The sequence below is a fragment of the Watersipora subatra genome, chromosome 1 (genome assembly GCF_963576615.1).
Source record: "Watersipora subatra chromosome 1, tzWatSuba1.1, whole genome shotgun sequence".
NCBI classification, from domain to species: domain Eukaryota; kingdom Metazoa; phylum Bryozoa; class Gymnolaemata; order Cheilostomatida; family Watersiporidae; genus Watersipora; species Watersipora subatra.
The window spans coordinates 28,150,623-28,163,083 of NC_088708.1; the positions used below are offsets into that span (position 1 = coordinate 28,150,623).

Sequence of the window (12,461 nt, forward strand, 5' to 3'; positions counted from 1 at the left end):
CGTTAACCTACATAAAGAATGTCTAATGCTAGTGTATTGTGGTTGCTGTCAACCTGATTCATCAAATTTATATAAAGAAAGCAATGAAAAACTTGACTGTAAAAATATTTTAAAAATATTTGCTATGTTAACGATTATCCATAATTTCAACAGGTAGTTCCAATCTTTATTCTAGAAATGAATTGTACTTTTTAAGAGGCGTTACACGTTTGCACTGCGTTCAATCTAATACTTAACTGTTTATCTTTAGTTGATAACTTTAGCTATGAGTATTTTTGCGCAGAATTTGATATAAAAAGAATAAGCACGGTTGCCGTGCAAAACTGTAAGGTGTTGGTGTGTACACAGGTGTGGCTAATGAGTATTTAAGGCGACTTGATATCGGGAAATTTGGAAAAGAATTATTTTCGATGAATAGATTTTTCAGAATAGGCTGGTGTGTAGAGTTTGCATCAGGGTGCAGCAAACGATTTGTATTTAGCATGGTTTTGATGTTTGTGGTTTTGAAAGTTAACATCAATAGGCATCGAAACTAGCCTATGCACGGTGTCTCTAATTTGGTCTTTGCCAAAACCTTTTGCATTATTCCCAGTGCACTCAATAGTTTAGTGGGCTGTTGCTTTATCACATAGAAACCGCTTTCTCATAAAAAATACTGTTTATTGATAAACACCTTCTGCCAACTTTTGGAACTTTGCTTGTTGTACTAACTGGTAAAAATAAATGTTTTGCTTCTTATTAACCTAACAGCATTGCGATCCATTTTCACAGATCATGCTGCTGTGTTATTAATAGTTTAATCTTGTTAAATGCTTATTGATAAAGTTGGTATTGTGAAAGTCTTATATAACCCTGCAGCAAAGGTTTTCTTTGGTTACGCAATTGACAATCGCCAAGTGCTCTAACAAATGATAACTAACTTCATAACTAACCAACAAGTGTTTTTTAACTTTAGAAAGTATGTTTATCACAAATAATTAAACTGTACCAATAAAATCCAAAAGCGAAACTGCTTAATGTATTGATTGTCACATGAGCTTACTCTCTCATTATAAGGGGAAAGATGTAATAAGAGAAACTGAGGAAAGACAGTTTCATATAACTATAGTTCATTGGCAACTGTGGCCTAGTTAATTTTCAATGTTTTAAACAAAGCTACATCATACCCTCTTCACTTGTATGGTTGGAACCAGAAGTGAAATGTAGTCTTATGTCTTTCTACATCATAACCAAAACCATTACTTATAGGTTTCTACAAAATCGTTTGTACTTGCACCTTGTTCTTATGTTATAAATTATTTGCTATTGCAGTGGGCCACATCTATGTGTAAACTGACATGTGCTTGTAAACATAGTAAATGTTACTAGATATGTATGTATTGGTAATTGGTTGGTGAACTATCCAGTTTAGGATTGTTATGTGCCGTAGTTTATACCAAAGTACAGTTGCCTATATTGAATAATAGATTAATGCCTTGCGTTGCACGGGTGTTAAAAAGCAGCTTATAAACATCACCTTGCCTACTACATTACCTTTACTCTACATTTTCTGCAACTGTTTATAAGCTGCTTTGATTACCCATGCAATGTAATTGTAACATGGGACGCAACGTCGTTATGTGGATGTTAACCGATGTAATGAATATCTTTATCATTATTGGTCGCAATGCTCAGTTGAGCACCTTAGTCTAAGAGATAAGCTCGATGCTTCTATAACTGGAGGTTCTGAGATCATATCTTCTGTGAAGTGAATTTTTTGTTATTAGAACTTCATCGCTATAACTTAACGGACGAACAGACACTGAGATTCATATATATATATATATAGGCTTTAAAATAAACATCTACTGCGGATTGAAAAATATTTTAGATCGAGTATTTGTGAAAAAAGGTGATACGAGGCTTTCATTTGCAGTACTACAACTAGTATTAGATGCCAGTATTTTTAGCGCACCAAGCATTCAAGAGTGCTGTTTACATAATATAAAACTGTTTAATAGGATGCGTTTGTAAGACTGGCTGGCTAATTGTTAATCAAACTCGATTTTAAATTTTGTCAGATTGTGGCATTCATTAGTAGCTTGTAGCCAGCTTTAAACATGGTTATCCATTTGCGCAGCTTTGGTTTGAAATGTGAACTAGCATTAAGCCTAGCATTGCCCAAAATTATTTTCTATCAGATAGCCTACATCACGCGTGTAAATGTTAAACGCAAATTGCTATACTGTTTTTATGGCACAATCCATGAACGCAATTGAGGGCAATCGTGCCGAATGCTTGCAAAGATACATTCTTGAGTTTCTAATCAAATAGGTGTTTAAGAGGCTGATTCTCAGGAACCAGATAGAGTTTTAAAGCCAAATATTTTTGTTGACTTGGCAGAAGGCGCTAGCATAGACACAATCAAGTTTTGAAATTGTGTGTAAGGAGATGAATGCTATCAGTTGTATGTTTTTCTTTTGATTTTAAGATGATGGTCTTGCAACCGTAGTGTATTAACTGATTGTTCTGTCAATTTGGGAGTTCAGATTCTATCAATAATTTGAGACCATATTAATGAAATTTCAACATTGAGAAAGTCAAGTGCTTGTACTGGAAGCTGTTTCTGTTTCATGATAGATACAATGGCTGCAGAGGTTGACAGCAAAGACAATTCTTTAGAATGTTCTGAAGACGATCTAGAAGGTTAGTTTTAGAAGATGATAAAATACAATCATGAAATATGTTGGAACAGCCTGAGCATATTATAAAAATTATTATATTATGCGCCATTTATTTTAACAAAACTATGTTGTAAGTTGATTACATTGAGATCAGTGGTCCTCATTGAACAGATTACACGTTCCACAGTAATTCGATTTATCTGAAACCAGCTTCATTTGAGTTTAATTTGAGTTTAATTCACAAATTCATCGTTACTAAAACGTTACTTTTAAATCAATTTTAAATTGCCAGAAATGATAAAAAGGTGGCATGCATGTCAATAAATTTTATTTTTGTTTTGTGTTACGATAGCAGTTGTTTTAAATGTACCATAATTGCACTGTAGCAGTTGTTTTAACTTTCACACAATAACAAAGTAGTAGACATGCAATTAATGAGACAACTAAAATTTTGGCCAATACTAAAATTTGGTGCTCAAACCCATTACACTTAGTTTATTAGACTGAGCTCTAACCACCTGAGCTAGTTCCCTTTCTGTTACCTCAGAAGAATTGTGCCAATCAGAAACAGCAATTTTATAGTTTTGAAATTTTTGGCATTTTTTTGACAGAAAATGTAAACAAACGGATACACAAAGGTCAATAATAATATAGCTTAATACTGATCAATTACTAGTTCGTTTTACATTTTGGCAAAGTTACAGTGAGAGTATGAATTTTACATATAGTCTGTTGATATTGTTTGTGATTTTTAAAATTTACATGCTTCTTTACTTGTAGGATATGACAACGAGTTTATTCCACCAGAACATAATCTTGAGTGCCCTATATGTATGATGTGCCTGCGAAACCCTTATCAAACTGACTGTGGCCATAGGTTCTGTAAAAACTGTATCAATCGATGGCTGAGGTAAGTGTCTGGTTATCTTTGACGACCAGCGATTGTAAGTATCCCTTGTAGATTTGTTCTCATAATGTGTAGTAGTTGACTAATGTTTTGCATTTAAATACGTAGTGTTTAAATGTAAAATGCAGTATTTAAAGTAGTAGCATGAAGAATATTGTTTGCTGCTTGTTTTCAACGCATATATATCGCTAAGTTACAGATTAAGTGTGTTATATTTCAATGAAGTACTAAAGACTAACAACTTACAGTTTGGAAAGCTACGTGTTTAAAGTTGATAGAGCAAGGAATACATTTCATTTTCCTTGTATGAATCTCCTTACCTTCTGCAACCGAAATAGCCTCCAGTCTTGTGCATATGTCATGGAAAAGGGCTCAGCGATTGTCAGAAATTTTCTTGTGGGAATTCAAGCTTGTTTGCTTTTAGATATTTTTTTTCCAGATATCACGGTGCATATTTGATTTATCGGTACGTAAAAAGGAATCTGTGCATCAAAACTTTGTTGTTCATCGTCACGCTTAAAGTACTTCAATGTACTGTAATTCTTTGAATGCGTTGTTGTGAAACACAATGTATTGTTGCTATACTTTGTGAACAGAATCTTGTTGCCCAAGCTCTTTAAGCTAAGGCTTACTTATCGAATGTATAAAATGGAAATATTAATACAATATACATATATATTCAATACAATATACAAATATACATACAATATTAATGTCTCCCGCGAGATAAACCGAGCTATACAATACACACATTTCACAAATCCTCCTGCCATTGATCACCGATTATTCGTCAGTTGTATGTTTGCTTACATTTGCGCATGAAAGATTTTTGTGTAGGTACACACACTATCATACTTCTGTGTTGCGGGTTTAACATCTTATACTGTAGATTGTGAAAGCTATGTGAATACCAACTAGCTCAGTACTCAATGTCCTTATTGTTTCTTCACCGAATACACACAGTATTACACATTTTAATCTATGCTAATGTATATTACTGACGATTAGGGTTAATACTACTACTTGTGTGTTATACAGGGTGAATGGCTCCAGGAGAAAGTGCCCGGCATGTAATGAGATTCTCACTATGGAACGGATATATCCTGATAACTTTGCAAAGAGAGAGATTTATGCTTTGGAGGCCAAATGTAGATATCAGAAGCAAGGCTGTGCAGAACAAGGGGGTCTTAAGCTTATCTTGGTAAGATTGTATTTGTAAATCATAAACTAACTTTGGCTACTATACATGTATGTATTCTGATACGATATTGTAATATGATACAAATTGTGATTTTGTTTCAAGGAGCTATGATAATGACAAAGTAGATATTGTTGCAAAAACGTTTACTGGACAAACAAACTTTTTCAACAAGAGTAGGTTCTTTGTGGAACTTTATGATCGCTCAGCATGCTTGTCTGCAGTCAGTAGTGTGAGACGAAACACCCCAATTATTGACTTTACAGCTACGTATGTTACTAGTCAATCGATTAACTAAAAGCTACGCACTAAAAATTACTAAAACTATTAGAGGTTGTTGCAATACTTTATCTTTATCTCATTCTTTCGTTTTTTTGAGGCTTTAGCATAATTCTCTTTTTTAAAGATTGCCTTATGTTCTTCACTAAAACAAATCCTACTACCTATTTAATTATGAGGGCATTGTTATCAAACCCAAGTTTAGGTGTGAACTGTAAAGGAACTTCAGTCTATCGTGTACCACTGTTTATTATTAAAAGCAATATTTTATCGCTATTGCCGTAAATCGAAATTCAGCAAAGTTCATTATTGCTCAGTTTGTATTTTGTTGTTATAAAACTGTATTTTTGTGAAACGGGTTTGAATATTATAGAATTATTTTTTTGCTGCACTAAAATATAAGAATATATGATTTTTTTAACATTTGTTGGTCACACTTACATGAACAATTGCATTGGCTAAAGTAGAAATGTGCAGTCGACAGCATTTGAACGTATCATCATTTAAAGGTCAGACAGAGGGAGGCAAGGTTAAGTTTGGGTTTAACATAGGTCGGCATGATTAAGTTGTCACTATATTAATGTTCAGAGTTTTTGTGCTATGGTGAAACAACCTGTTAACCCATGTTAACAACCTGTTAACAACTTGTTAACACCATGTTAACACATATTAACAACTTGTTAACAACCTGTTAACACCATGTTAAGCAGCTGAGTCTTGTAACTAGTTTAACCATCAGTCTTTTTGTAAGTTGATAAAGCATGCATGCATTTTATCCACTAACTTGCAAACATTGATAGTCTCAATGAGTTAGCTGGCGATGTCTGAGTAATCCTGCATGTCATCATGTATTTTTTCAGGCTGCAGATATTTTCAAGTTGGTGGCAAAACTTGCATGTACATTTTATGAAGTTGCAAAAAGATAAATTCTTTAGATTGCCTTACATTTAGGGATCCTATATAATTAAGAGATGGTTTTTGATCCCCAAAAATCTGTTGTCAGGCGCATATGGGTTAATCTAGAAGTTGCCATGATTAAATATTGGTTTCATATAATGCAGCTTCAAATTATCGATCGGAGGTTTTTGTACAACAAATATCATTCAAATTGTATTTAATAGCAAGGTCGTTATACATGTAAGTTAACTAGCTTAATTTAGTTTTAAGTTAACTGATTGAAACAAAATTGACCGACAAAGTGTGAGATTGATTTTTAGTTTAATGATATGTAAGCCCAGCGGTGTCCAGGATTTCTTTCATATTCAATCAGGCAGCCTCCATGTAGATGTTTCAGAGGCTGCTTCTTAGGAATCAGACTGAGTTTTGAATCCAAATATTTTATTAGCCGATGGAGAATGTGCATGGAGCATATGAATGTGGAATTCGAATAAAATTGACCAAAAAAGTGAAAACCTATAGCATTTACGCAGGCTAATAGGCAAACACACAGACACACAATGACAAAGGAGGAGTTATTAATATAATAAAGGAAACATATTTTTGTTGGTATAAAAACTGGTTGAATTATTTTTTTTAAATAGATTATGGGCTAGCTGAGCAGCATCATTGGAGGGAGTTATAATTGGAGGTAGGGGAGTTATGATTGGAGGTAGGGGAGTTATAATTGGAGGTAGGGGAGTTATGATTGGAGGTAGGGGAGTTATAATTGGAGGTAGGGGAGTTATAATTGGAGGTAGGGGAGTTATGATTGGAGGTAGGGGAGTTATGATTGGAGGTAGGGGAGTTATAATTGGAGGTAGGGGAGTTATGATTGGAGGTAGGGGAGTTATAATTGGAGGTAGGGGAGTTATGATTGGAGGTAGGAGAGTTATGATTGGAGGTAGGGGAGTTATAATTGGAGGTAGGGGAGTTATGATTGGAGGTAGGGGAGTTATGATTGGAGGTAGGGGAGTTATAATTGGAGGTAGGGGAGTGATGAGTTTAATTTGTAACTGTTTAGAATCATCAATCGGAGTGCATATACAGACCAAGCGTTTGCAAGTTATGCCAAGAGATTGTAATGTTCAAAGATATGGAGGCGCATGTCAGCACGCTGTGCCCCAAACAGACTAGCGAATGCAAAGCTTGCCTTCACCAGGTGCAGAGATGCAATCTGGAGAAACATAAGCGTCTCTGCTCTACAGCCAATAATATTTGTCCCGATTGCGGCGAGATCGTATTTGCTGCTACGGTATGTTACACTAATGTTAATACCCTGTAGTCATATCCTCGTGCTAGTATTCACAGTGGAAAGAGCAAAGCTGTAAGGAAACAGCCACTGGATGTTTTAGGGCTGATCAAAGTTGTGTATAAGTTGCAACATCTGTCTATTCTTTTTAACTATGTCTATGATCTGTCTATGTTTAGTGATCTACATGTAGAACGCCTGACCTGCAAATAACAGGTTTCAGTTTAATTCCCAAAAAAGACCACGGGTGACAGTAATGACATTTAACCTTAAATTGCTCTCTGCAATCTGTCTCCATTTGTCAAGGTTCCTCGTTCAGCCAAGATCAGGGAGACATTGTTTGTACAGCAATGCTCTTAAAAACATACATAGCCACTGCTTGAAGTCAGCTAAGCAGGGATCGTACTCGATTTTTGAGGAATCTCACACGCACACACACACCATTGACTCAAAATATGAGTTGTTGCAATATACAAGAGTTTAGATGAGAATGTGTAGTAAGAAGGATGCAAGAATTGCTTCAATTATTTCTAATGTTGTTTAAGCAGCAAATGGCATACTAATTTTTTGAGTAATGAAGTAAAGATTTAATTCCTTTCTACGATTGTGCTAGAAAGTTTAATCATAGCTTTTTGTTGTATTGGAAAAAACCTCATCGCTTAGTCAATCGGGTTAGCTGCAGTCAACATCATAACTAGCTGGTATCAATTGGTTTGTCAAAGCAGGAGTAGATGAATCGCTTCCATGTCACATTGTCAAATAGAAGACCGGTGGGTGAATGGAAAAAATCTTGTAAAACGTCTCGATGAAAATATCGCAAAAATACTTTGGCAGCAATTGCTGTAATACAGAGAGACGCAATATTAGAAGCATTTTAAGTTATCTCTCCCACATCTTTTGCTGCCCTCTAACTAGTCTGTGTCACTAGCTGTACTGGCGTATTTTCAGTAGTCGTGTTAGCATTTTAAACAGTAACAATTGTTTTGCGTTTGTTATCTAGCCCGCTTGCAAACAAAAAGAAATGAATGAGATAGCTTCGCAGTTTCTAATTGCCATTTGTAGCTCAAAATATTATGTTACAGCTTTCCGATTTTTTTCTCATTTTTAACAGAAAATCACCGTTTCATTTAGCAGTCTTGTTAGCATTACGAAAGTTACAATATCTTGTTTAACACTGATGCATATTATACATCTTTTCATGCGATCATTTGAATTGGTGTAGGATAATAAAGAGGAGGAGACACATAGCTGTGGGACAGGAATGATCAAATGTAGGTTTCACATTTTCGGCTGTAACTATGAGGTGCGTATTAAAGGCAACAGCTTATAGCCATCTGTTGCTGCTTTTTATTCACTGATTTTACATAGACTAGTTAAACTCCCCTTGAACATTCTTTTCTGACAACTTTCTTTAACACTTTCCTTTAAAGATTTCTTCTCTTACATCCCCACCGTTGCTCTTCATTGTTACCTTGCAATAGTACTCTCCTCTGACACCTTTCACTAAAATTTTCCTCAGATGCTCTTTTCTGACACTGCTCTCTGACACTCTTGCAGGTGCTCTTCAATATTACTTTGCAATGACACTCTCCTTTGACACCTTCCTCTGACACTTTCCTCAAATGCTCTTATCTGACACTCTCCTCCGACACCTTCTGACACTTTCTTCAGATGTTCTTTTCGGACACTACTCTTTGACACTCTTGTAGGGGGTTTTCAATTTACCTTGCACTGACACTCTCCTCTGATACCTTTTTATGACACATCTCTATGTTATTTTTTGATAGCATCTTCCGATTGTCTTCATTAGATGTCTTTTTGGATGGCTTATTTTAACATTTTGGTCAATCACTGATCATTCCTACTAATAATCTCTTACGTATTGAATTGAAATATTAGATAGAATAAATATTTTGCGTGTGTAAGCAGTTCCAATGCCTACAGCTGTAGTAAGTGGCATGTCTTTATGTTCCTGTAAGTGATGCATATAATTTTTATTGGCAGTGCCTTGCAACAAACATGAGGCAGCACAATGAACTGCATCAGCAAGATCACCTGCTCCGTTTAGCATCCGCTGTTGAAAAGCTCATGAAAGACACTCAGCTGCCTCTGCAGCCAATGCAAGCACATATCACAAGCATGGAAAACCGATCAAGAAAAGAGCTCTGTGGCAGCTCCTCTGCTAGTACGGAAGCTAAAGGGGATTCGTGGGATACAGATGATAGTCTGAAGAAGCCAGTTTTACACCGAACTCGTTCATTGGCATCCGCAAGTGAAAAAGTTTCCTTCTCTAGCTTTAATGGTCTTGCAACAGAAAATTCTCAAGAAGTTGTTCTACAGCTGAGAAACCAAGTAGCCAATCAACAGCAGCATATTATTGAGCTCACTTCTAAGGTTGCATATCTAGAAAGTCACCTGCAAGACACTCGCACAGAGCTGCATGATGTAACCATGAACCTGAAGAATAGATGTTGCGGAGGCGTCTTCATTTGGAGGCTTCAAAACTATAAGAAGTTGCGGATGGAAGCGAAACGCGGAGCTCCCAACTGTGTGATTCACAGTCCAGGCTTCTATACCAGCTTTAATGGCTATCAAATTTGCATTAGATTAAACTTAAATGGAGTGGAAAATGCGAGGGGCACACATTTATCCCTATTTATTCATCTGATGCAGTCGGACAATGACGATATATTGACCTGGCCATTTACTGGCAATGTCACCCTGACCATATGTGACCAACACCGTGTCTCTAGCAAACGTAATCACATCTCAGACGTGCTCACAGCTAAACCCGAGCTTGCCGCCTTCCAACGCCCGACTTCCTATAGAAATCACAAAGGCTTTGGCTACATGGAGTTTGCGCCTATTTCCTATTTAGAGAGTGCAGATCGTTGTTTTATAAAAGAAGACACTATGTTAATCAAAGCTGAGGCCAGAATAAATTAACAACATTTATGATTGGCTCATCGTTCTTTAATTCACTCTCTAAATCGTATTTTTTGCTATTTGTTTTTATTGGCTAGTAATGCTTGCATTGACGAATCCTAATCATTTTAACTGTGTTTTTATGGTTTGATATTATAGTTGTAGCAGTAGCTTTAATGGCATTTTATTGCTAATGGATTTTAGGTTAGAAGTAACATGTTTTAGTTCATATGGTTACGCTTCTTGCATCTTTTGTGCTTTCTATTTATATGTGTTATTTAAATTCTAAATTGGATGTTTCCGGGATAAAGCGATTGGACTTGTACTTGCACTTGCATTTCATCATCGATATTTGTTGGCATGTTTCTGGATTTAATTATCTGCTGCTGCGATGTAGAAGTATTCTTTCATCTGACAATCCTGTGCAGCAAGCTGCATTGTGTTATACATGTCATGGTTGAGAAGGCATGCTGTATCGAGGTATTGTAATTACTCATGGATATCAGTGCTTGTTATCTTCGGTCACTTGAGCGATTCGCAGTCGGCTTTATGATTGGTTAATTTTTCAACCAATGAAATGCTTCAAATCGACCCTATTTGGCTCTAAAAATAGCTGATTGTTTAAATAGACACGAAGGGATGATTGACTAGTCAAACAAGGCAAGGGTCAATAAAGAGTGTAGAGTTTCACCAATGAGAATGGCATGCGTGCAGCCTGCAGGCCTTTATAACCTTAGCATTTTCTGCTTCCTCTTGGCAGCATGGAAAGTTTATCACTTTCCTGTGTAGCTACTAAAAGCTGTTGGTGGCACTTGCAGGCAGACAATGTGCATAGACACGCAATTCTATTGTATATTTTAGTCCAAAGCCTTTTAGAAAATGCTTAGCCTACTATGTTTAGTACAAATAGCAACTATTGCAGTCTCTCTAAAAGTATGATGCTATCATAACACATTCAGTATGAAACAAGAACTGGAATTGAGAGTCAAGTTGCATAAAATGCTCACATTGGGTTATGTGAAACTTGAAAATACATGTACTTAAAGAGTCGATATAATAACTCCATACATGTATAATAATTCTACCAGCTCGAGCACCTCTGAGCTCTTATGCACTTGTGGTGTCGGTCATCAAAATAAGCAATGCGAATACTTAACGATGCTGACCGAGTAATTCTTCAAGTTGCATTTATAAAAACTATGGAGCGAAGTGAAAATTAAGAATTGAACCTGAGGCTGACCAATAGCCGAGGATGAAAGGACTACTATAGTGCTGTGTAAGCTGCAACTTGTTGGTATACTACTGGTTAAAGCAACACGTTTTACCTATTCCAGAGTGCAGAAGCTCGAAACATTTACAATTTTGAAGCATTTATAAATACTAGTGCACTAGCAGTTCCATGCGCTGTGAGAGATCATCATGTGTAATAAGTATGTACATAATTATTAGGCAGCGCTTCAAGGAGGTGAGGTCGTGTAGTTGGTAGTGGACTTGGCCGCAACACTCAGGGACTGGAGATCAATTCCTGTGTGAGGCAATCTTTTTCCCCAACTTCATTTTTTAACATGAGAGCTCTTAGCATGCTCTCATTATAGCAAAAGTTTTAGAATGGCTGTAAGCTTGCCAACTTTTTCAATAATTGGGCCGATGCCAATAGCGAAGAAGAAAAGGTAGAACAGCTAATGGATGTGCATAGACGTAGTAGTTTCATTTTACTAGTTACTCAATACTAGAATAAACATTGACGACTACGTGACCTTCCCTTGGCAACTTCAAGCAGTTTGTTTATTAGCAAGTTTATTTTATATGTAGACTCCTGACAGTTGTGACTCCATTGTTATCTTAGCAATGGTTACACCACACGTGATCAGCAAATTCACTCATCTTTTGTGACCTCATTTCATTTAGTAGGCCTACCTCTTTTATTTGAGATGATAATAAATATCAGATATTATACGCAGGCCAATTTCTGTTTGACCTTTGTTTTATTGCATAAGAGTGTCAAGATAAAACAATAGTAAGGTCACAAAAGGTAGAGCTAATTAGAATCATCTCCCTTGCATTATCTCCTCATACATACAACTGTCGCGTTCAATACTAAAATGAGCATCGCTAACAACTGGAAATGGTGTTATAATAAAGCCATTGTATTAACGAAGATTAAATACAAGATGTTTGAGTTTATTTAAGAAGTTTTCAGTGAAGTGTACTGGCTACTATCATTTACTTTTATTATGCTAAAAAGAATTCCAGAGTTGTCTACCCATAACTCGGCCAATGCATGAGCAATCCCTCATAGAT

General features: G+C 36.1%; 1 protein-coding gene across 1 annotated transcript; it reads left to right on the forward strand.

Moving 5' to 3' along the window:
• Nucleotides 1-85: 85 nt before the first annotated feature.
• On the forward strand, nucleotides 86-10,459 carry LOC137385997 (TNF receptor-associated factor 6-like). The gene is made up of 7 exons (XM_068072639.1): nucleotides 86-153; nucleotides 2,620-2,685; nucleotides 3,444-3,573; nucleotides 4,609-4,771; nucleotides 7,008-7,238; nucleotides 8,458-8,538; nucleotides 9,240-10,459. Exons 2-7 carry the CDS (start codon nucleotides 2,625-2,627, stop codon nucleotides 10,179-10,181), a joined length of 1,608 nt encoding a protein of 535 aa, XP_067928740.1. The 5' UTR covers nucleotides 86-153; nucleotides 2,620-2,624; the 3' UTR covers nucleotides 10,182-10,459.
• Nucleotides 10,460-12,461: the final 2,002 nt, after the last annotated feature.

Bases quoted from the DNA above. Each gene is read 5' to 3' on its own strand.
- LOC137385997 (XM_068072639.1), top strand. From the start codon at position 2,625: ATGGCTGCAGAGGTTGACAGCAAAGACAATTCTTTAGAATGTTCTGAA. The intron at 2,686-3,443 runs GTTAGTTTTAGA...CTTTACTTGTAG, and splicing joins TTCTGAAGACGATCTAGAAG to GATATGACAACGAGTTTATT. The intron at 4,772-7,007 runs GTAAGATTGTAT...GTAACTGTTTAG, and splicing joins GGGGTCTTAAGCTTATCTTG to AATCATCAATCGGAGTGCAT.